The sequence below is a fragment of the Diuraphis noxia genome, unplaced genomic scaffold, assembly GCF_037042655.1.
Source record: "Diuraphis noxia isolate RWA-SAM2 unplaced genomic scaffold, SU_Dnox_SAM2 contig0002, whole genome shotgun sequence".
Taxonomy (NCBI): Eukaryota; Metazoa; Arthropoda; class Insecta; order Hemiptera; family Aphididae; genus Diuraphis; species Diuraphis noxia.
Window position 1 is genome coordinate 62,827,948 of NW_028301712.1, and position 26,589 is coordinate 62,854,536.

The window sequence follows — 26,589 nt, forward strand, 5'->3', positions numbered from 1 at the left end:
TATAGTTGGTAACCCTCAGCGACTTGGCCATTGGGATAAGATGCATTTTTTTTTTTGAAAGGTGTTACATAATAATAAAGGAAAAGTTTAATAACAATAACAATAAATGCCTATAAATTATATAGGAATAATAATAATAATAATAATAATATTAAGGTTGTGTTTTATTTTTTTAAAATTATTAATAAGTTTGCCCAGTCCTGTCTCCTGGAGAAAAATACGAATCTGTCTGGTGATTGCAGAAAAGGTCCTAGTATATCGTATAAATCGCTGGATAGATTATTGCGATTTCTTGCATCGAGGTATGCAATAAGACATTCCATGAAAATGTGTTTAATTGTAAGTTCGACCCCACACGTCATACACGAGGGGTGCTCGTCTCGGGACATTAGGTAGCCATGTGTTATCCTGGTATGGCCTATTCTTAGCCTGTTGATAATGGTTTCATTTTTTCTATCAGGATGATAGTTATAGGCCATTGAAGAACAGTTGATTTAATTTCATTAAGTTTTGTTTTTTGTTTTGCCCTGCATGTATTTTGCCAAGTTTGTATTGATATGTGTTTTATCGTTCTTATGGTATCTTGAAAAGTGGTGAGTGGAATGATGTCTAGAGAAGTTGAGGAGGCTGTTTGCTTGGCATGCATATCTGCTTTTTCATTGCCTTCAATTGAAGAATGGCCTGGTGGCTGGTATCCACATTATTTTGATAGATGGGTAAATATATTTAATACCGTGGATAAGATAATATTCTAAAGGTATTACACATGATTGTGTTATGTTTGTTTAACCAGATTCTGATTGGCGGGCCTTGGTTAGTGATAGAGAGAGATGGGTGAAAATATGTTTGTCAGTATGATGTCGAAGGCTGATAACTACCTAGAAGAATAGAGTGAGAGAATAGACAGTCGAGTATAATATAAAAACGTATCTATGCAGAAAATGATAACCAATTTTTATTTAAAACACATTTCATGAATGTAATGTTCTATATCCACAGATTTAATATAAAAGATAGTGGCGTATGCAGGGGCAAGGTTTTAGGATTTTACCTCCTCTGAAATTTTTTCCCACAGAAAAAATCTTACCACCATAATCAATACTAAGAGTAGATTAATTGTTAATCATTTTTAATAGATATAACTTAAATTATAAAATGGCAATAACATAGAGAATCATGGAATTTTTTTTTTGGCTAATTAGAAATTCTGCTAAATGTATGTATTGGCGCCGCAATAATGATGTGTTATCGCGGTGCTCTAACCGCTGTGCGACGGCACCTTTCTTAATCTCGTTTTCCGTCTCCTCCATCCACCACTCGGCAATGTAAGCTAAAATTATTATGATTAAATTATGTTTATTTATTTTCTTCGTTCTTGAATTTTGTATGTTGTATAATCAATTATTATTCGGTCTTTTTGCCTCAATTTATATTATCATTCTATGTTATTATCTTTGTTATTGTTATTGTTCTGCGGCAAACGCCTTTTTTTATTATTTGTATTATTATTGTTATACCTACGTAAGCTCTTTCTTATCTCCTGTTATTCCAGTGTCTTCGTAACTCGTTTTGTTTTTGTTATAGTTTTGATTGTAAGTCGCATTGAGCGCATATTCATAATTAATTGTTATTGTGATTCACAGTCAAGTACTATAATTGTACTAATCGTAACTTAATATTGTGAAGGCAAATAAAGCAACTTTCTACACCAGACTCTTCTTGTAAGTTGCTTATTAATTTATGTCACCTCACGTCATCAATCACATTGACCAGTGACTCCCGATTATTGGGTGTCGCTGTTGTCGAGTCCGCGTCATCAGCGAGACAGTGGCGTTGCGTAAGTCCGCAAGAAACTGACCGTTGTGTGAGAGGCCGTCTTGGTTGTCAAGTCCGGCAGTCCTATCCACGTCTTCGGCAGACCACCACCATAACCGGACTTCAATAGGTTTAAGTTAGTTTTAAGTTGTACCCTCTTTTTGTGAGCTCTGTGGTCATTGGATCAGACTGGATCGACCACAGAGAACCACGCCTCATAACTAAACTGAAACATCTTCATTCACATGATAGACCTGCCCCGTCGCTCTGTGTCTTTGTGTACGTTTAGTTGCCAATCCGAACTGCAACGAGGCTTAGGTATGTCGGTAGTCTACCCAGAATATAGTCGGCGTTAGAGTAGGCAGTGGCCAAGGCTAAATGCACTTTGTTCTTGGGTGTCACAGTATTAAGTGATTTAGAAGCTCTTACTATTTGGGCGGTTGCAGTTTGCATTAATCGTTTCGCCGACTATTACTTCGTTTATTACGGCCTGAAGATGGTCTATAGATAACCAGTTTAAATATTAAAAATGTAATTATTGAGAATAACTCTTTAATTTATTTTAGCCAATCATAAAAAATGTATATAGTAAAAATAATGTTAGTGTGATGAACCCCCTTCGTGGGTTTGTGATTAATCTCCAGTAAAACCATAACCAAAATAAAATATTGCGAACGCTACGGGTAAAATATCTCAACAAGCAATTATTATATTTCCTGTGACTTTGCATTATAACTATATAACATTTAGATATAAGGGACTCTATTCTATTTTTTGTTTTTTTAAATTTAAAATAGCGACAGTTATACATCTTCAAAAGAGGAAACTTAAATAATTGATGAAACAATAATTCTAAACTCCTATAATAATATGAAATTTGTATTAAAAATGTATATACAGCTTTATATTTTATTGCTGATAGAATATGTGTACCTATAATATATTTTATGTTAAGTACACTCCATGAAAATCTCTATTTGTACTATTTTGATTTAAGCTACGTATCTCAACCGATAAAATGATATTTTAAATTAAATTGGAAGTTATTGCTTATAAAACGTATGGCTGGCAATATTTAATATCATGATTGGTTTTTTTCTGCTACACTTCCAAGCACCATCAAAATGAACCATCTTCAAAAAAATAGTCACAAAAATCTAACATAATATTAATACTTATAAGTAGTTTGGCATTTATCAGGCTAATATATTTATTAAATTTCTTATATCATTTAATTTTTTTTCACGCTTTTTAAATTCACATAGTTGTATTCCGACGATATCTCCTATAAACAGGTTTAATTAAAAAAATTGTACCCAACCGGCAACTATGCCCGGTTAGTAATTCTTTATTTACAGTCCGACCCCATCAAGCTCATTAAAAGTTTTATATTATACATCTTCCAAAAGTAGAAATTTCACTGCAGTATTGAATTGTACTGTATACAATTTGCGTTAAAATGTAATAATTATAAAATGTACATTGTACAATTTATGTTTTGTTTATGACGATTCCAATCGAAAACCAAGTGCGATGAAATTATAACTAATTCAAAATATTTTTCTTAATGTTACAGCCCAGCATGTTTTTTAAATATACTATTTTAAATTTTAAAAAAAGTTTGTGTGTTATGTATTTAAATAGATTCATGGTACAAATGAAAAAAGTTATGCCAATAAATGTAAGTAGAAAATTAGTTTTCAGCATATCCCACAAATCAAAAAATATGGGTAAAAAATATCTTGGAACCTATTTTCCGGTTAGAATCCATATGAATACATGACCGCATATATCCACATATATAATAGGTATATACTAGAAACCAGCTTTATATATCTACTCTATATAAGCATTTACAACTGTGCAAGTACTACCGAAGAACGTCTGCAATGTTCGTGCGGAAGTAATAATTACGCAGATAGTCTAGATTGGTTAATCAGTATTCAGTTGAATAGTTTCACTTATCGTCCAATCGTCCTGCAGGTAGCATAATATTTACCCTTTTTAAAACAACCACCCGCGTGACCATGGCCAATTATATTATGTATGGCTATTTGTTGTGCGTAATGTTATTATTGTTGCATGTCGGCGATGTGTCTAGTCCTTTCAAGGATTAACTTAATTTTTTTTGTTTTGTTTGTATTGTGTTAATGGCAAATGATAACGAATATATAATTACATAAACTTTAGTGATAACAACAATGGCGACGTTGCACTATACTATTGATGCACAAAACAAGAGATGTACTTTGTCCTCCCTTCCCCTCCAAAAAAAAAAAAATTGCAAGTGTTACTTTAATATATTATAACATTATATATTATGTAAGACTTCAGCTCTCCTACCTAACTTGACTTAAATGTTGACTGCGGAGGTAAAAATAATGATTTAATAAAAAACTATAAGTGTGCAGGTTGATTATAGTTACGTATATAGTTATATTCACTGTTAAAATTTAGTAAAATACTGTGAATTGCAATTAAGTACGTTACCCGGTCAACGAAAATCTGGTGAATGCTTCCATGATTCGTATGCTCAAATCTCTTTCTCTGGCATTGTACGGCATCGACATGTTCAATGGATGACCAAACACGTATTGCATCTCGTCGCCATGCAATACGCCCATCCATTCACCCCACAAGTGTGAGTCAGTCCTCTGCAATATTTCAACACGTTATATATTATTACTACAGGCCCGATTTCAATGCAAAGTGCATCTTTTTTTGGTTGATCATAGACAATGCTTTCCAAGTACATAATTCGTTTCATGCGTAACGAGTGAGTGTTTCAAAGCTAAACGTTTTATTTTTATTTATTTATTTTTTTTTTTAATAGTATTTTTATGGTTTTTAATGCATGTTTGTTCAATATTCTATACAAATTTAGCATATTTATTAATTTAGTATCTTTATTTAGAATGGATAATATTTTCCCAAAACATATGCATGTCAACATCATAGCAGCACCAAGTCAATTTTTCCAATTTTTATTTTTATTTTTTAATAAAATAATAAATAATAAATATATTTTAATAATTAATTCCAAATTAAAGTATCAAATTGTATAAAAAATATATAAATGGCATTTTCGAGGTAAAATTAGATTTTTTGGCTATTTTTTTAGAGTATATTTGTATGGTTTTAAGATCATTTAAATCCGGGCCTTAATTATTACTGTAAGAGTTATTTGTATGAACATGGTAAATGGCAATTAATAATTTATTAGATACACTATATCGCTAACAAAAACTGTGACAAATTTCAAAATTACAAGTTCTTTTCAACTAGCCCCTAAAATAGCCGAATTCTTGTATTCCAGGTATAACAGCCTTATGGAAACATTGGATACATATATACAATATAGAATACTAATATAGTAATTACCATAGTAGGATACTTGTATAAAAAATATATTTATGATGGATAAAATATAACAAATGTCAAAGAACACAAAAATACAAGATACATTGGTATCTAAGATACTTTATACCTTGGATTACAATAAATATATAATATACTTCCCAGCTCTTAAAATAATACTTAAGAACACTTTACTACGATTTATAAAAATTAAAAACTACTCACGTGAGTAAAGAAGTAGTAGTACACCCGAGCTCCACGACTTGACACGATGTTGGCAAACAGATTGGTTGGACAAACAAAGAAATAATCTGCAACCACGTCGCTCAATTGTTTTTGGTTGGAATATTTGTCATCCACCTCTTTTTTTTCCCATCCCGAATACTGAAATATATAAGATTGTTGTGTGATGATTGTATATTAATATATTAAGTTTTATTTTACACACACACACTCACAACAATTTTTCATTAGCTTTAAAATATAATATAACGTTAAAAAAGTTTTTTATAACAGTTTATTAATGGTGGTACGTATTAGGTACCTACTCTTTGTACAGGTAATTTTTAAGATTAATATCGTATTTAGTTATTCCCAAACCGAGATAACTTTTTATTTCCTTATATTTTAATTTTTTTGAAAAGCTGTTCATAATTGATGACTGGAATTCAATAAAGTGTAATGGGCTCTAATGAACATTTTGTCTGGAAAATAACTGATGATAAGAACCGCGGTGATGTATTATTAATGTATCTATAATATTCGTTACATTAAATTATCGGAATTTTAAAATAATTTATAGGTTTAAGACTTTAAAATGTATGACGTAAGAAATAATGGACTTTTTTCTCAAAAAAATTCATCAATTATTAATATTTGCAGTTGCAACTTTTTACACTTGTCAAAATTATTATATAATAAAAAAGAAATTACTAAATTAATATTACATAGATTGTTTGTAAGGTATTACAATAATAGTTATTATGAAATACAATATTTAGTTATTATTTTTAAAAATGTATTTTTCTTGCTTTTGATGACGCAAAATCTTTAACTAAATCGTCAATGTCAAGATCATTCGCAATTTGATTTTCAATTGAAATTGTTGCCAATCCAACTAAACGATCCTGTGAAATTTGTGATCTTAAATAGTTCTTTACAATTTTTAATTTTGAAAAGCTTCTTTCAGCTGAAGCTGCAGTTACTGGTAATGTTAATAAAATTCTTAGAGCTACGTATACATTAGGAAATAATTCTATTAATTTGTTTTCACATATAAATTGTAAAATTTGCTTTTGGATCATTTTCATTTTTCAAATGTTTTTGTAATGTATTTATTTCTTCACAAAGTTCAACAGAATTTATATCAGAATTTAAACCGTCATTTGAAGAAAGTGCTAGCTGAAGATCTTTACAGCACTTCATTAAATGTTCATAATTATTAACATTAGAAATATTATAAAGAAATGAAAATAATTTACTATGGTCACATACAATATGTTTGTATATTGTACTTTGAAATTTGTTAAAATCTAAAATAAACGTGAAAAATAAGATATTTAATTTTTTCTTATATGCCGCCTCTATATAGTTATAAAATTTGCCGCCGTAGGCTTGTGCCTACGTCGCCTACACCTATAACCGGCCCTGCGTACACAATACAATTTTTATGTAATGTTATTTTCAGAGTCATAAATGCGTCTTAGAAAAATGTATGATTGGTAATTATCTATTTAAATCCTGATGGTAAAAATATTAATCATATTTCAACTTTTTGAATATTCGTTTGATATAGAAATATATACTTCTATATACTTCATTATATTTTGTTTAATTTATACACCTTATTATAATATATAGTTATATGCAGTGCTGGGTTACACGAAGACACCAATAATTATTATCTTGGGGTGATTTCTATACTCTAAACATGCGTATTGTGTCTATTCGGAAGTTAAATATTATATGTATGTACTTACCTATTAGTGTAATAATATTACCTAATATATGATAAGTATTATACACGATCACCGTGTGCTTTCTAACGGAAAATTTATTTAGGTACATTTTTTCATTTATTTTCGCATATTCAATGTCCGTTATAATAAGAAACACTTGTATAATGTTGGTTTTAAAATATTTACATTTCAGTTACTATGCATACTCGTACAATAAAATTGAAGTTTTTTATAGTTCTCGTAATGACGCTTTTACATGAATAATAGGTAACTTTTTCTTTTTACATTTTGTAATAGAATATTTATATGAGACCGTATCTGCATAATGGTTCGCCTATTTATTTATTTTATTTTTATTTTTAAAGAATATTTTCATTTACTCATAAACGCGCGGAAAATCGTAATTTTACCTGATATATAATTGCGTCTCTTTCCAGTTGTGTTCTGTCTTTAAATATTACGTTGACTATTTGCACAAATTTTTCTCTGGGCAATGCGGTAGCCGACGTCCGGTCGAAGAAATCGACAAAATCGTACAGCAAAAAATACGTTCCTGGAAGCAACAAAAAATTATATATTATAGTGTTATACATTATTAATAATATTTAAAATGTATAAAAAATCGCGATCTAGGTCAAAGAAATATATTAATCGTAAGTTGACACCTTATCAAAATTCACCGGCGTTAAGGGTAAAAGAGTAAACTGTGAAGAAGGGAGTGGCGGTTGAGTTTTCTAGGAGGAGAAGGGAGTGATCAATATATTATTATGACTGTGTGCAAGGTTGATGAGAGACCTGCGCCTCGTCGAGCCTAGCAATACCTCATTAAATAAATTGTTATAACAAGTTCCCTCTCCTTGATCATTAGTGCACAATAAAAACATTATATTATGGAAACGATAACTTTAGCCCTATAAAACATTCCTATGCGTCAATAATAATAATAAAAAAAAAATCAGAATGAAAGACTGAATAAAACAACATTACGGGTGTTTGGGTTCGACATTCGTGTAATAATGTAATATAATTAGAAATCGGGTTTGTGTGCTATAAAATGTGTAAGATATAACATTTATATATTTTATTTATGTATATAATCGTCATATTTTATATGTACCTGGTACTAACATATATAGGTACGTATTTTGCTTAAAAAACTTTTATGATATATTATCGGGCTGTAAATTGAATGCACTGAAACAAATGCTGAAAATGCGTGCACTTGCAATGCGTTGAAAATTGACAAAATATTAATAATCACCCACAAAATAATGTAAAAAAGGTGCTTTAAAACTCAAAAAAATTTCTAAACAAATAAATTTAAAAATACATACTCATTTGAAATTAAACAATACACATTAATAGTATTAATACAAATATATTTTAATAAGTCTATTTATGAATTAAAATACGCGCTAGGCTTGTATAAATCATCACTTATCATCCATTGCTGCAGATATTTAAAGCTTAAAAAATTAACTACAATTTTTAAAATACAAAATTTTTAGGAAAATATGAATAGGTATTTTAAACATTGTACTTGATATATATGTATATTTTAATATGTTTAAAACAAAAACATGAGAAACTATATTTAGTATTGAAAACGCTAAATCAACAATCATAATATACTATCATTGCATCTTAAATGTCCTGTAAAAGAAAATCGTTATGCAGGCACTGAGTAATAAATTATCAATAATTCAGAAACGAAATAATTAGTAACTGTTTAAATAATGCATAATATTAGAGATAGTCTAAAATATAAATTTATTTTATATTATTTATATCATGAACAAAATGTTAAGAACATTTTTAGCTTAATAATAAACTGCTACTGTTACAGTAAATAAGTTGACACTATCACAATACCTATACTTTCAATATGTAGGTATTACCTAATACCTATATAATTATACAGTAAAAATATCGTGAATACAATTTCATGTTCAGAATAAATATATTCTTTTATAATATTGTACAACGATGAACATAACATTAGCAAACATCGTCATTTAGTGTAGCTTTAAATTGAGTTTTTGAAAAAAAATAAATATTTATACCGACGTCCTATTTGTACTTTTTTTTTAACGGAATGATCTAAGATGAAAAACTATTGAAAAGAAAGAGTGAGGATTTTTTTTCAGTTGTTTGTCATGCTAGATTTTGTACGGTTCGCTACTTTCAGCGTTGAGTGTTCTTGAATTATTGACCGAAAGAACATTCAAAAGTTTTTTTTTATTTAACTCATCAGAACTCTAAAATCAAATGTTAACTATGATTTTTTTTTGTTTTTACCTTCATATACTATCGCCTTGACTGAATATATACGCAGCCAATGCCCAATAGCCATATGCTAAATACCTACCTACTTACAACTGTAGATACCAAAAAAGTTGGTAAATATTACAACTCATACATATACGTTGTAATCGCGTGTTTTAAAAAAGTTTATTTATAAAATGTACCTATTCAATGTACAGACTACAGGTACCCATAGGCGCAACTAGAGGCCAAACACTGGGGGTGCTAAAATTATGTAGATGAAACAGGTCCGTGGGGGCTACGCCCCCACATCCCTAAGTACCATTCTTTAATTTTATAATTACTATAACCAATCTTAAATGTACTGTAAAAACATAAGCACACTAATATTTAAGTATCTAAACAGTAGTATGCCTCATAAATACATTAGGTATATTACCTATACATTCAATAACCTAGTATAAACAGATAAAAATGTCAATATTACATAACTAATATTTGATACAACCATATTATATAACTATAATCATCATAAATAATTTGTATTTCTACCAAAAATGTCAAATAAAAAACAATCTTACGTATAACAAAGAAAACTTTTTTCATATGATTTTTCCATTTTTAGTATTTTTGATCTGGTGGTGCTAAGTTAAAGGCTGGGTGTGCTGAAGCACCCCCAAGTACCCCCCTAGTTGCGCCTATGCAGGTACCTAAACCCAAAATAATAATAAAATTAAGATTATAAAACAAAGTGAGTTTTTTTTGTTTTGATGCCCAACCGTTTACTAAATTTAATATCATATTGAAATCAGTTAATCAAACTAAGTTGACGTTAAAACCTTAGAGGTATGTTATCATTTAACAGGTAATATGAATAAAAATAATGTAGGTGCTTTAAAATTCGTAGGAATTTATGCAGTTCCATATTTTATTTCTTTTACAATATAAATAGTACAAATTCAGAGTGTTTAGCACCTTTCCAATGATGACTGAAAATCTTTTGGTCACTGGCGCTTGTGTCTTTTTATAGGACTTCTTAGGAGTGAGTGATAGGATAGATTTTTGTAAGTGGGTTTGATTGGTTGTGTGTGTGTGTGTCAGTGAATATTTTTGATTTTATTGAGTTTTATTTGAGTTTAGATGATTAATTGTCTAAGGTGAGGTGAAGTAGAGCGAATCTTTTGTAATCTGGTTATGTTTATGTGTTTTTATCACGTTGAAATTTTATTGAATAGTATGCCTGAGCACTTGATAGTGCACGAATGAAGAATAAGTGTAATATTTAGTGAGGCTGCGGGGAATGGGGATTGTCGATTTTCGTTGCAGAAATGTGTAAGTTATATGTTATATTAATCGATTTGTTTTCGTTGATTTTAACATGTCAACGGGGAGTACCATGGATACATTAGTTCATATTTTATTCATGTTTTATCTGATTTATAATCCGGAATTCCGGACTAAAATACACCGATATATAACAGTCAGTAGGCAACGGGCATAGTGGCATAATAGTATATAACTAATCATATTATAATGCAAAGAAGGGAGTCCGGGAATTGGCCCACATATAACCTTTCATTCAAAAAGCAAAACGGTTATTGGGCCACTATAGTTTTAAATATATTTAACATGTAGACTCGGTGATTGAGCCACTATTTTTTATGATTTTTTATTATTGTATCCGGTAATTGAGCCACTAAATTAATGTCATATATTACAAATAAAAAGATAAGCTAGAAAATTTAATTTAAAATAACTATATTTTTAATGAAATAAAAAAAAATATAATGAAGTGAAAAAGAATAGATTGGAGTTCGTAAAATCAGTATAAAATAATTTAAAAAAAAATTGTAGTTTTATGTATTGGAAAAAAAATTACACAGAGTTTACAGATCGTATTTATTTACTTATAAGAAAAAAAATATTCATAATTAATTATTATTTGACTAATTTTATTGACCTTGTATATTAAATTAAATTTGTGAAATCTGGGTACCTATAGCATAATTTAAAAATAAAATAATAATTAGTTAATAAACGTTATATTTTTATGCCGTATATTTATGGCCCAATCTCCGGTACACTTTCAAATATTTATTTAATTTGTGGCCCAATCTCCGGGTAATAAAATGTACACAAATATTTTATACAAAGTAGGTAGATAAAATGTGGCCCAATAACCGACCGCCCTAAAGAGTAATTATTCTACAATTTTATACAGAATATATTATATTTTTCATGGAATCTTCATATTATTTTTCGCAAAGATTTGTAAAAAATTTCACCTAACCTAACCTAACCTAGCTGCAGGTATACAGACAAACGAAAACATCGAACTATACACGGCGGAGTGATTGGGGAGAGTGAGGCACTTGTGACATGCCGAGGGTTGATGACGAATGAGGATTACTTTTTTTTCCAGACTTAAAAGAGTAATGTGAAAAATGTGTGCACAAAAAACGCACTCGCATACACAAACGTAAGTATATTACATACATGTATATATGTGATAAAATATATGGGAGAAAAAAATTAAATAGGTCGTGCAAATGGATGTTGTCATGACACATTTATATATAATATACTCTTACCGACCACCCGAACACAATCACTCCACGTCCGCCCATCTCGACAAAAACTAATATGATTTTCTTAGAATTTTAGAGCAAGGTAAAAGCGTGGTTGCTGGTGGTATAGAGGTAACACCCACGTGGTATAAAATGCGGCGTGTGACGTTTAAATACAATATGCTCTTCTTTTTTATTGCCGACACGTCGAGACGTCGCGATAATCCGACAACGATAGAATTAACGTTTAAAATTACACGTACAGGGTCGCGATTAAATTAACTTTGAAACGTATTCGGACGTATATGTCAATTTGACAGTTTTTACAAAATAAAATAATCCCATTAAACAATCAATAATAATAACGTGTAGGTATTGGTTATCGATTGACGTATGCAAGTATCGGGTCACAGCGGCCAGGAAAATACATAATTAATTAGTTTCTGTGAGAGCGTTTTAATTGAATTTTTTTTTTTTAAAACCCAATTATTTTGCTAAAAAAAACTCATACCTATATATTATAAATTATAATACTTTATGGGAAAATCGTACTTATGTTTAAATGAGAAATCTACAATAATATTATTACATTGATATTATAAAATAGGAAATTAATTTATTTTAGCAATTAGTGTAATCACCGCAACGTTTGTAAATATATTATTATGTGAATTCGTTTGAGATTATTTCTGCAAGTATTGCAAAAATAAAATATGTTTGCGATTAAAACCGTTGATGATGGTTCCCGTTTGTTATTGGTTTAATGATAAAAGCAAAAAAAAAAATCAGCAATTATTTCGTATACTCGTAAATACATAATTCTGTATAATAGGGTTAAGGTTCACAAACCGAGTACTTAAAAATTACATAGGTATAACTGTTATTAATGCAACGCATGCAGCAATTTCACATACCGTACTAAATACGTATAAATATAATATTTAATATATTATATATTATATGCTACGCGTATAAACCTCAGTTCTGCCCTAAACGGATAAAAATAATTAATAAACTAAATAATATACATTCGCATTCTTCAAGTGTACATGGTGTATGTTTTACCCACTTTAATAACTCAAGTACGAAGCCGGTTGGTATAATGTAGTTATACTCATAAATTTCATACAAACATTTCCAAAGCACTAAGGCATACATTTAAAGATTCTTTACTCTCATACGAGGGTACTACAATATTAAATAATATAGACATATAGATATAGTTACATACTTTTATTATATACTTATAGGTCAATATAATAGTCATCGAGTATAATAAAATATTATTACTTCAAAACAAAAATAATTACAATTTCGAGTTCTTGAAATATTGTAATTAGAAACTTAATCATTAGTTAGTGTCAAGGAAAAAATCACTATTCACTTCTCTTTTCGAAAGAAAAATTAAAACATTACTATGAATTATTGTAATAAACTTTATTCGAAAAAAGGTTTTTGGGCAAAATTTTATAAACTAGATTCAACAAGAGTACTAAATCTAGAGTTTTGGATTATAGGAGTGAAGTGGGGATTGGTTTTACGCAATGATATGATTTTATTTTTATCAACTTTTGCCGTGGATACTTTTTCGGGTAAAAGGAGTGCTCAAAAAGTTTTATTTGATCCGCTATCGTTCGATTGGAAATCCATTGGTTTTAGAAATGGTCATTTTAAAATTTTCTCAGTGGTTTCACAAACACAAAAAATAAGCTTCCGTTCACGGCGAAGAAATTTAGATGTTAAAGTAATCACGTGGTTTATTAAATCAAAAAGAAAAAAGATATGGCATAATGTTTATATTTTATAGTGTATAGGTACTGTGTACTGTACTATAAATCAAAAATGTAATTATATAACCATCAAGGTAATAAGATATTTCTTAAATTGTAAGTCAATATCATCATAAATATCGTAGGTGTCGATAAGATTTAGAATATTTAATGATCTTTTATTAATTTATTTTTTTATCAGTAAACACTTAATAAATAATAATGCATGAATAATCTTGTGTCTTTGTTTATTCATTATTAAATTACAAAAAAAAAATAAATTAAATTTTGTTAAAAACTTATTTTGTGGAAAATGTTCTTTATTTTTTTTCTGTTTTTCCAGATTATTTTGAAAAGTTTTTGGGAATATTTTACCTTTTACCTTCTAACATGGTCGAAATGGCGTTAAAATCCCGTTAAAAGACTCAGTCTGTGAACTGATTCTAAGGACACTAATGTCACGCTAAAAATTGTTAGTTCTGCTCTCAACTTCTTCATTTTTGCAATCAAATAAGAAAAAAATTAAACAGAATGAAAAAAAATAAAACATTAATAATTTTCATTACTTGTTTCATGGATAGGTATACTTTTCGAATTTCAAAGTTAGAGTAAAAATATATTTGTTTTGATCTGAAATTACAAGATGACAGATTATATCTGTGTATATTGTATTCTAATGAATACACGTTTATCAAAGTAAAGAAATAGTATGTTGTTAATTATTAGATTATAATAATATACGTCATATTATAATGTTAATTATGCCTTCATTTGAAAATCCACAGTAAATGCTTGTGATTTCGACTTCCTCTGAAAATGAAACTTCTTTTGTTTTGGATTAGAACGGGTTTTGACTAATAGCATTTTTTGTTTTTTGTTACTGTTTTGCACATTGGCACTCGTATCGTAGTAGACTATCGATAACGAATTGACGCTGATGTATGTGCCAGTCCTATAGTTACATCAGTAATCATATCTTAATAGAGACCTAAATTCACCCAAACAAATAAAACCAATATAATCTACCGACTGAAAATAAATGTCAGATTTTGATTCTGCGATCGCAGAAAACAAATCATTTTAAAACCAATACATTAATTATCGCTCCATCCAATGTCGTTTGGAGTATTTAATGAACATTTAATGTTAATGTATCTTTATATGTAAAATATTATGTTCATAATTTGGTTATGGTATTAATGCATTATACTTTTATAAATAGTTTGGTACCTAACTTAATGAAATCGATATTTTTTTTTTTTTAATATGTTTTCTATTACCTACGTATATACATTATGAATTAAAACATCCAAAGTTGTATAATCATGTTTCTACATTTACTTTCGATTCTCATTTTAATTTATTTTGTATTATTACAAGGTTATAGATTAAACTTGAGTTTTTATTCAAAGACAGCTTAATTATTGTCGTTGAAATGGGCTATTACAGCAAATTAATACAACATTTCACAATATTGTTGTAAAATGTTAATTATATGTACACTTTTTACATTCTGAAGCAGGTAGAGTGATAAATTCATTCTAATTAACTACTTTTTACCATCGAAATAAATGTAATTTTTCGATAAGAGTTTTATTTTTAATCTAGATAAGTCATTAATTCTTTATTTATGTAAGTTGATTTCCAAACGTAATTCCAAATTTAGATGAAATTTGATCATGATATTGTGTAATATTCAGAGAAAAAGCTTAAGGTATTTGACGTATCCATAGTTTATGTACTCCATTATATTGGTTAAATACGAAAGAACATTAGTTCATTAATAATGACGTATTTCGGTATGCATACACCATGTAAATATTAAATACCTACATCAAGCTAATTGTCATACGGAAAAAAAGAATATGATTAACTCTAAATTATAATATTTTGATATTTGTTTAAAATATTCTTAATATCAAAAACTATACAGTTTCGGTGTGTATACTCCATGTGGTTTTAAGCGAAAAACATATTGCAAGTGCGAGTCATATATAAATGTCATGTATGCCCATTCGTCTGGAGCCCAACTCTAACACAAAATGTTCTTTTGGTTATCATTATTTTTTTATTGTCGTAACTGTAAACTTTTCGATTGCGAACTCGTATAAGGGATTATTTGTCTCGGCAACATTTGTAAAGTATACGTAAAGCATATACGTATATCACATAATAACATTTTTTTTTCTTTATTTTATTACACTTTTGACCCGGTTTTTTAGTACGACTGCCTTACGACACGCAACGTATGATATCGACTCGCTGGAACAACCCACGTATGGTTACCATTTCCAGAAAACTAACGATTTTAATCGTTCTCTTCCACATAAGATTTAATCATTTTCTGATCTGATTTCAAATAATAACATATAATTTTTTTTACATTTTAAATTCTTGTATTTCATTTAAACTTCTATAGGTAAAAAAATTGTGTTATTGTTATTTAAGTAGGTATTGCATTTTTGTGACAGATAACTGAAATTAGAAATTTAGAAATAATATTTTTATCTTGATATTGAATGATACCAACTAAGAATCATCGATTAAATTAATTAGAAATATGTATTATAGTAATTGAAATTTTATGTTGCTAATTAATTAAAAATATGTATGAGATTATTTGGACAGATTTACAAAACAAAAATCATAAAAACATAATACTTTGTTCTGTATTAATACCAATTAAAAGTATTATCTACTTATATAAAAATAATATAAATGTAAACTAAGCATACATTCATGTTGGATTACTTGTTTTAAACAAGTTGTTTATGATGCTGTCATGTAATCGCAGAGCTAGAGAGTAGAATGTTGAATTACTTATTTTAATTTTTCTGCTAATTCCAATGTCAATATAGGTATAGTGATTTGTTTTGTTTGCTGAAAATTGTCATTTAAAATCTTTGAAATTAAAATGTCATATATTAATCATCACAAAATTAAACAGGTATTCTATACCTGTTGCAATTAATGAAAAAATCCGTTCATCGTATCTGAGTAATCCAAATTTCAACATTTAAAATAAAAACTATTGTCAGAGCTTAAATTTCTATTTGGAGTTATAGAATAATATCTAAAGCAGAAATAACTTTGGCATTATCTTCAACTTCTGTATTAATTGCACATTTTATAAGATACAATTTTAAAAATAAATAATAGTTTAAAATATAATTTTAATGTAATTTTTAAATACTGCACATATATAGATATACACTTTTTGACTTGATGAAATTAAAATGGGTACCGAGAGTAAATCTAGTAGTAAACCATAAAAGTGTAGATTTTAATTTGTGTACAAGCCTATTATGAAGGTCGATAGATTTAGTAAGTTAGGTTAGCAAACTATTTATAAATAATATAATACTAATAATAAAAATATTGCTTATAAAAAAATATTATATACATTAAATGTCCATTAAATAATAATAATTAATGACCATAAATGGCGCTAAAGGGACGCCAAACCGAAGTGCTTTACTTTTTAAATATTTTATTGTTAACTTGTCTACCCATATAGTATCAAACAGACTGGGTAGAAAATAATTATTTTACATTGTTAAATTTATCCATCTTTGATGCATTCAATTTTTTTAAATTTAATTGAAAAACTTACTTACGAGTATGATGAAAATACCTATAAGCAATAGACAAATTAATATAAGTCGAAGTAGCATTTTCTTAAAATAATATACGCAATTATGAAATCATATTTTTATATTATCCTAGTTAAATCTCATTAACCGTGATGTGATGTGATTTTATTTTATTAGTTTATATGGTATTGTAAATTATAACAAAATCCAAGTAAATGAATAAAATAAATAATACTTCTGTTAAAAATAAAAAATGTTATATTTCATTGGATGTACATAAATGTATAATTTACCTTGACTGGTGAATCAGTTTGACTTAAGAAAATATACGAAGTTAAAACCTTTTAGAAGTTATTGAAGCCTGAAGGAACGTTTTCATATTTTTTTGAAACAAAAACTTTGAGGTAGCCCGTAGTTTATATGGTGTAGGTAGGTATATATATATATATGAAATAATAAAAATAACTTTTAAACAAGAGCAAATCAGAATTTTCAATTCTAAGTTGTCGCCATGCCATGTTTGAATGTAACTTTGAAAAATATCTAAGGAAAATAAATGTATATTTTAATATTCTAATTTTGAATCTACAAAACTTAAAAAAAGTTTAGCATATGAATAAACATTTTATTGTGTTCGAATGTTTTTTTTTACACAATTCCTTCAACAATTTTTATCAAATTTAAATTGTTTTTACACGTTTATTGGTCACAATGCTTTAAATTGCTTGAAATCGTAATGTTGAATGTGAATATTAATTTCATTCTGTACCTGGTATGTTTTAAATTTGTTAATCATTACTGTGATCACGATTCAAGTAATTAGACCAATAAAACCGCACGATGGGATTAAAACGAACCGATTTTTTCACGTATAAAAAATAATCGCATAGCCACCTATCGGATATAGGTGAATACATTTTTTTCAGTTAGAATTTTTTTTTTTTTTTGAATTAAACGAATGTTTTTTGAGAAGCAATTAAATATGTTCGAAATTCACACATGCAAAATTCGATTAGATAATAAAATGATGAATCATGGTATCAAAATCAAAATAATGTAATAGTACTATTATTAATTGAGTTGACCATAATCTTATTATGACACAATTCATATGGAAGTGAATAGGGATTTCTGTAACAATTCATTACAATGGAATACTTGAATTTTATTATCAATCTAGACTTTATTTGAAGGCGTTAAGTTCACCGGGTCAACTTAATTTTGAAAAAAAATTTAAAAAAAACAACGTTTGCCGGGTCAGCTAGTATTTAGTAATTTTATCACGTTGATAGAACTTACTAGTTTTAAATTTTAACACTGCTCAAGTTGGAAGGTTTTACTTATAATCACTTTTAGATACCAAATTTCGCAAAATATATTTATGAAGCAGCTCTTAATTATAGATAGACTCTTTAAATTATGGATCTAAATCAGTGGTTCCTAAACTCGTTTTCCACACTTTGGATATAATAATTATCTGTTTGCCAAAAATATTTACTTAGTAGGACCAAAAAATACGCAAATACACAAATATTATAATCTTTGTTGTATCTAATAGGATTATGTTTATATAATTGTTCTTTCAACAATTTTTAATGTTAACGTATGAAACACTCACGTTAAAATCTATTTGGCCAATGTTTTAAATAGGTAGGTTAGTACTTAAAAAATAAAAAATAGAGTTGGTTTTTAATATAAAAAAAGTTAAAGTTTTATTCGTATACCTTATAGGAAACACTGACCATATATACATGGTTGATATTGTAAGGTCAATTTACAGATCATTGATAACTAAACCAATCCATCTATACAGAGTGTCTCGCGAGGATTTAGCCAATGCGATATCTGCTGATATAATAAATATATCAATGTATCATAATTCTTTATTTTTGTTATTAGACTCACATAGACAAGGCCTAAATTTTTTTTTATTTTTTTTTTATTAAATTTTTGGTTCGTAAAAAAGTAAAAAAATAAAGTTATTTTTTCATTTTCGAAAAAATGAAGATACCTATTTTATAGAGTTTATTTTTCTGAAAATTTTGATCTATTAACATTTTACTTTCATTAATCTCATGATTTTTAATAATTCTTTTAGTTTAAAGAGAAAATAGAAAAAAACTGGTTTTTATCTGGACTGTGAGTCCCCCTCTAATAGCTAATGAGTTCATCCTCATTGGACAGTGGACACTTTGTATAAATGTGATTTCCGAGAAAACCGATGAAGTACCTTTTTTCTAGTTATAATAGCCTACCAAAATAAACAAATGAAAATCATTACCTTCATTTAGATTGCTTCCAATGAGTATGTCGATGTCCGAAAAGTTCGCCTTAGCCAACATATCCAGCGGGTCTTCCGGCAGGAGAATACCGTCCACGGTGGGCGCAGACGGGAAACCCAAAATACCGGAATAGCTGTTCCACTGCTTTTTGGATATGGTACTTGCGTCGACAGATCGCATGCACGACATGGTACCGATCGGGTTGCTCTCCAAAGACGTCGAATTACAATTGCAATCGTCCAACAACTTCTTTGCTATGTCTACTGCCCGTTCACCAGTCATGTAGCTCCAGGGTGCATTCACGGTGCCAGACTGTATAATCCCACGTTTCACCATTCCCCTTGTCTCCGGTGAAATCAGGTGCACACTCACCTGTGCGATAAATAATCAATAATGTCATCATTAAAATTAATCCATAAATCGACGAATCTGGTGATATACATATAATATAATATATATCGAATTTTGAGTACTTTTTTTATTATATTTTAAAACTATATTGTCTATAAGAAGCATTGTTCTTTTACAGCTTATTTTAATTTTTCACCGAAATAATCATAAAATGTTCAACTGCAAAATATGTTCCACACAGTAAAATATTTGTTGAACGACCAGTTGTTGGTATCAAATTTTGTTTTATTTTCTCATAATTACATGTTTGAACTGTCGTCTTATCAAAAAGTATTTTTTAATAAGTTGAAAAATTATTTTAATTTTTATTGAAAGGTTTGGAAAACTAAAAGTATATTCATGATTATTATTCTTGGTGTAATCAATATAATATTTGTACACAGTAAATATTTTGGTATAAGCGACAAATTTAGATACCAAAGAACTTGCCCGGTGTATAAAATCCCATGTAATAGAAGTCACATAGTTATCACACTGATACTTGTGAAGTTACAAATAAATGCCTATTTACTTCTCTAGGCTATGGCCTTCGTGGCTACTCTCCGACATGTAAATGTGATGAAATCAAGATTTTCGTGTTTTGCATTCCCGCTTAAACATACACCGTGTACCATGGTAAAAAATTAAATTTGGCTACGAAGGAGTAAATATACTTATATAATATGTGTGTACTGTGTATATTACTCATACGTAGATCATCGCATTTTTTTACACCGCGCGAGATAACGATATAATATAATATAATATAATATCAGATACATTTTTAACTGTTTTAAACATAAACACGATTTCCATATACTTATTATATACTTACTATAGAAATAAGGGTAGATATTTGAAAATAGACGAAATTTACCAATTATACGTATCGTATAACAATATTAATATTCTAATATTCTAATATTGATATAATTTAAATGTACACACGTCAATATAACTGTTGACTTACAGATCCACCGCCAGCTGATTCGCCAAACAACGTAATTGTCTCTGGATCAGCGCCGAAAGCCGCTGCGTTTTCTTTGATCCACTTAATAGCCAGCGCCTGATCCCATAATCCCATATTGCCAGGCGCGTCATCGCTATCCTCTGGCAGCTCGGGTGTTAAATACAACGAACCAAATGCCCCGAGTCTATACTGCATGGAGGCGATCATCACGTCGAAAGTGGCTGCCAGCAGATCGCCGTCATAGATGTCTAATGTCGAAGTACCGGACATATAACCTCCACCGTATATCCAAACCAGTACCGGTATCTATAGCATAAGACAAGTAAGAAGTAAACATATTTTTAGCAAATCGATCTAATAAAAGAAAACATATTGGTTTGGTGTCTGGATTCAGTCACAAAATGTGTGTTTTGAGTACTAGCATCGGCTGGTGCCACTAGTTCCCGGATGGGTAACCACCCAGGTTTTTAGTGATAAATATAATAAACAAATATATACACGTGTTCCAAACTAACCGTTACCGCCTATACAATAGCTAATGGTCACAGTTGGCAGGCTCAAGATCTATAAACGAAAATAATATAAAACATGATGTATTTTTGAAATAACAAGAATAGCTGCGAGGGATGCTGTGATGTCATCAACGACATCAACATATTTTTTATATACTAATTGTACTATGCACGCAACTTTAATATCAAAATGATACGATGGTTATGTAAATTTTTAACGTCCGCGGAAGGTACGCACACGTTGACTCCTCTTGAACGTTTTTATCTTTAGAATTTTAACACCCGTAACTAGTAGTTACATTTTACAGTGAATGCGAATGATTTTGTCAATAAAATACGAGACAAAATACAGCATTTATATTTTATATTCTGTGGTAAATAATTAATGGGTTTTAAACTAACATTGAATTTAAGGATTTTTTTTGATTTTATTGCGTTACACAATCTATACAATTTGAGTACAATAAGCGTAATTGATAACATAGAAAAAAAAAGACATTGAAAATTTAATTTGGAGAAGCCACCCACTCCTTTGGGCGTTATATTACACAAGTATGGGATTAATTAAAGAGAAGGTCACGGCACCATTTTCTTTTCAGTCTTATGGGAGGGTTTCCAGGGATAGATAAAGTCAAGTCTTTTGCAAGGTCGTTCAGGTGATTTTTTAAAGAGTTATGGTACAGTGAAAACTGTCTAAAGCGGACCCTGAATAAAACGGAAAACTATCCAATACGGAATTTTTCTATGGTCCCGGCACGTACCTATAGTTTTACGTAGACGCTCAACCTCAATAAAACGGAACCTTCAAAACGCGGAAACGGAACGATTTTGTAAGTCCCATGCATAAACCGGATAAATGACACGCGCGTGTCAAACCTAAACCAAAAATAAGGTATAAAATATAGATATGCCGATATGCGTATTGCGTATGTACAATGTACATCGTTAAATAGTGATAGATAAAGAAGATAAAATTGTTCATATGTACATTATATGTACATACAATGCATATTATCGCATCTTAAACGATATGAAATGTCTTCTTTGTAACTGTGAAACAGTCTTACACCAACAGTCGTACGTACACTTTTTATTTTATTTTATCTTCCGTTCATCGTATTAAATATTAAAATGCCAAAATATAAGTGCCTTTCATTAAATGAAAAATATCAACTGATCAATATGAGTACAAAAGGACATTCAGTAAGACAATTACAAAATATATTTAATTGTGGAAAAACTCAGGTTTACGATACTCTTAAAAATCATTTCTTATTTATTTGAATTGAATAATCCGGAATTTTTCCGTTTTATTGAATAAAGCGGAAAACTGCTTAAAGCGGAATTTTTTGTTGGTCCCATGCGATTCCGCTTTAGACAGTTTTCACTGTATCGAGTATAGTAATTTGTAGCAGTTTGTGCGACTGTTTTCATTTTTAGGTCGGAGTGTAATGTTTGATTTGTTACGTATAGAATGGAGCATAAAAGATTAGGTGGAAGATTTTATTTTGGGAAACTTGGATTTTATTTGGGTTTGATTTTTTGGCGGATCCCCACATCTGGATACCGTATTGGTTTTAGGAGGAATTTATAGAGATTATGTTTTATGTGAAGAGTAAAAGTTTTGACTTTTGAATGCAGGATTTGTTTAAGTAAGCGTATATGGGTGTTTATTTTGAGTTTTATACAGTGGATATGGTGTGCCCAGTTCAGTTTTTTTTTTATCGAAATGTAGTCCAAGATATTTTGTTGTATTTGAGGTAGGTATTATAATATTATTTAATGTTATCGGTTGGAAATTTAAAAATTTGGCATTATTATAAGTTTGCATTCTTTTTTATTTAGATAAAAAATAAAAATAAAACTCGTAAGAGTATAATAAGAATAATATAGATATTTAATTTTCATAAAATTTAAGTTGGTACGTAAAATATTCTCTAAAATACCAAAAACTATACCATCAGTATAATATAATGGGAAAGTATAATATATAGCAATAAAAAAATTATGTTTTTGTTTCAATTCTAAATTTAAGGTTACTATGTCACGAAATAACTTTAATTTTTCATTCTACTTAATCTTTATAAAAATCTGTGTATTAAAAGCTCATGTAACACGATAATGGAGTTATTTTGCGATGTGTTAAAATCATCTGACGTTGATGTATTGTTTGAATTTCCAAAGCTGTAAGGTTCATAAACAATAGAACAGAATATAATAATATTATATTATATTGTATTATTTAAAAACGTATTTCACTTATAGTAGTGAAATAAAAAACACTAAAATAAAGCTTAGAGGTAGTCGTCGACAGACATGTTTTAGGAACCATTAGTTCACTATTGATTCATTAAATGCTTAATGGTTGTTCATGGGGCAACTAGCATAATTATATTTCCTGCAAGCTATTTGTCTGATTTATAGTCAATAGATAATCTAACCCCATTTTTTTACAAGTATGTTCTACTCTATTTTATTATATTATTTAAAAAAAAAATGATATGCACTCGTAGTATTCTAGAAGTCATTACTGTTATGACATCTTAAATAGTTATTATTAAACATTAAAAGACTGGAAATAATCCAAATAGGAGACCCGCATATAATAATAATATGTTTAGCAATATATATATTATAATAATTATAATGGTTTGTCAATTTTTAATTACAATAAATTGCATGATAAAGTAAAAAAGATCGCCAATTAATTTTAAATCATATTTCGTTTATACCATGTGTGAAAACTATTCATTACAGAATTTTTAAGATAATATCTTCATTTCAATATAAAATTTTTTAGAAAATTTAAATATTAAACTTTTTGGTTACCGAACGATTACTGTATTGGTTTTATAATGATCTAGTGTTTTTATTTATTTATTTTTTGTGTATGAACACATTTTTCATACAAGGAGCTCAGTCAGTATTTTCTGGAAACAAAATTAGATTTAGTTGGTACTTTGGTAAAAAGGTAAAACCAAAAATTCATCGTATTTTTTTTTCATAATTGTGAGAAAGTAAAAATAAGTACGGGAATATTTACACAATGCCAATTTTTAACAAAATCGATATTGTTATTTTGTTGTATTCAAAAACAAATAACCGTATTTCTTTGCAATTTAGCGTTTTCTATAATTTTTTTTCATCGATCTATAGAATTTTGAAATATTAGATTTTTCGAAGTTTTATTTTTTTGAATGTTAATCAACATTTTCATCTTCAGTAAAAAATTTGACAATTTAATAAAAATGTTCTTATTAAGTTTATCTTACAAGTTAATTGTAAATCTGCACTAATTTCTTAAAAGTTTTTGAAGTTAGAACTTTGACAAAAGTCGTTAAAATCAAAAATTATTCTGTTATTAAAGATTCGTAATAGTTTCAATTTTAATTTCTAAGAATAGAAGATTTAAGACAAAATTTCTCATAGTTTTGATTTGATGAACTATAAAGCAAAATTAAAATTAAACCACATTAATTTTTTTATGATGAGTGTCTGAAGTCCCAATTATTACACATGTAAAACACCATGTTTTGTCATTTAGTTAAAATTTAAAAAAAATTAATAATAATAATAATCATTGGAACTTGAAATATTTTATCATTACATCAAACATTATTTTTAATTCAGAGTGAAATGTTCAAAATATGAAGATTATTAATGTTTAGTTATAAACTATTTTGAAATTTAACATTATCTTAAAATTTAAGTTTTTATTTTTTGTAGGTATTAGTAAACGATTTTACGTTCAGGAAAAAATCTTGGAACTTAGATACAAAATCACTGATAAGTCGCTCATATAGGAATTCAAAATATTGAGAATATTTAGCAATGACCTGTTTTTTGTTCCTTATTACTGATAGCAAAAATAAATCACAATAATTTAGCAATATAAATATTATGTAATAAAATACCTTAGAAGATAAAGGCTGACAATACAGAATGCACGAGTACTATGAATTATGATTAATCATTAATTTCAAATTCAATACAATAACCATTACAGTGACGAGGCACACTCGGCACCTACTATTGATGGCTATAGGAGGAGGGTACGACTTTTTTATTTTAAATCGATTAAATGTCATAATATACTTATAACCGAATAGTTATTTAAAAGTTCAATAATGTGCTGTTGTTTCCTATAATTTCCTCACCAGATAATTTTCCGAACATTATATTTTAATGGGCAGGTGCGACATGTTTTAGTAACTATACGATGTTATGGACGTATGCTATAAATAATAAATAATTTAAATAATACTAAAAATATTCAACATAGTCTTGACTTGAAATACCATCATAATAGTCAATAGTTATTACTTATTAGTTACCTATATGGCTATATAGTATATATTATCATAGAATTGCTTTAACAACGATTGTCTGCAATAGTTGTAACAAAATTGCATTTTAGGTGACTAAACGCGGATTATTTTTCACACTATATATTAATATAATATTACATCACACTTTATATAATAGCATTTAATATACGTGTTAGGATGCAACGTTCTGGCCAACGGAAATCGGAAATTTTGTCATTTAAGATTTTTAATCAACTTATTGATTGCGCACAGGGGAGAAGCGTATAACAAGTAAATGTAGAAGGACTGACGAATCTATTAGTGTATAGGTACTGTATAATCGCAGATAACAAGGCGTATATAATAATATCATATAAATGAGCGATGGTCGTCACTCGTCAGTCGTCACCCTATGTGATATTTTATTTAAACGGTCTATATGTATATATATAATATATAACATATACGGCGTTGCACATGTTCTCTGCACGTGGCACTGTATAATTGCACACCAAAAATACCTACCTATGTACGTATTATTGTAGATAGTAGATGGAAAAATAGAGACTCTGGCGTTGAGTGCGAGATTCCAAAATAAAACCGAGAAAAATATATATTAAAAATACTCGCTTGTTACTCTCCAGTACCTGGCGATTAAACAATATTGATGGCCGTATATTATGTAATATAAAAGTCATGTCTCTATAGGTACTCAAACCTCTGCTATAAAGCCCTGATGAATCGAATGTTTTTCCCCTTGAATTTCCCAATATGATATTTTACTGAAGCGGTCTACCTATATAT

At 28.7% G+C, this 26,589-nt stretch overlaps 1 protein-coding gene across 1 annotated transcript in view; it reads right to left on the bottom strand.

Moving 5' to 3' along the window:
• Nucleotides 1-26,589, bottom strand: part of LOC107171480 (acetylcholinesterase-like) — a 38,652-nt gene that overhangs the window by 8,330 nt on the left and 3,733 nt on the right. Inside the window, exons 2-6 of the mRNA XM_089220617.1 lie at nucleotides 20,967-21,272; nucleotides 19,606-19,978; nucleotides 7,541-7,683; nucleotides 5,398-5,556; nucleotides 4,306-4,469 (exon numbers count right to left, since the gene is read on the bottom strand). Of these exons, the coding sequence (XP_089076743.1) occupies nucleotides 4,306-4,469; nucleotides 5,398-5,556; nucleotides 7,541-7,683; nucleotides 19,606-19,978; nucleotides 20,967-21,272 (1,145 nt within the window). The remainder of the gene's footprint in view (nucleotides 1-4,305; nucleotides 4,470-5,397; nucleotides 5,557-7,540; nucleotides 7,684-19,605; nucleotides 19,979-20,966; nucleotides 21,273-26,589) is intronic.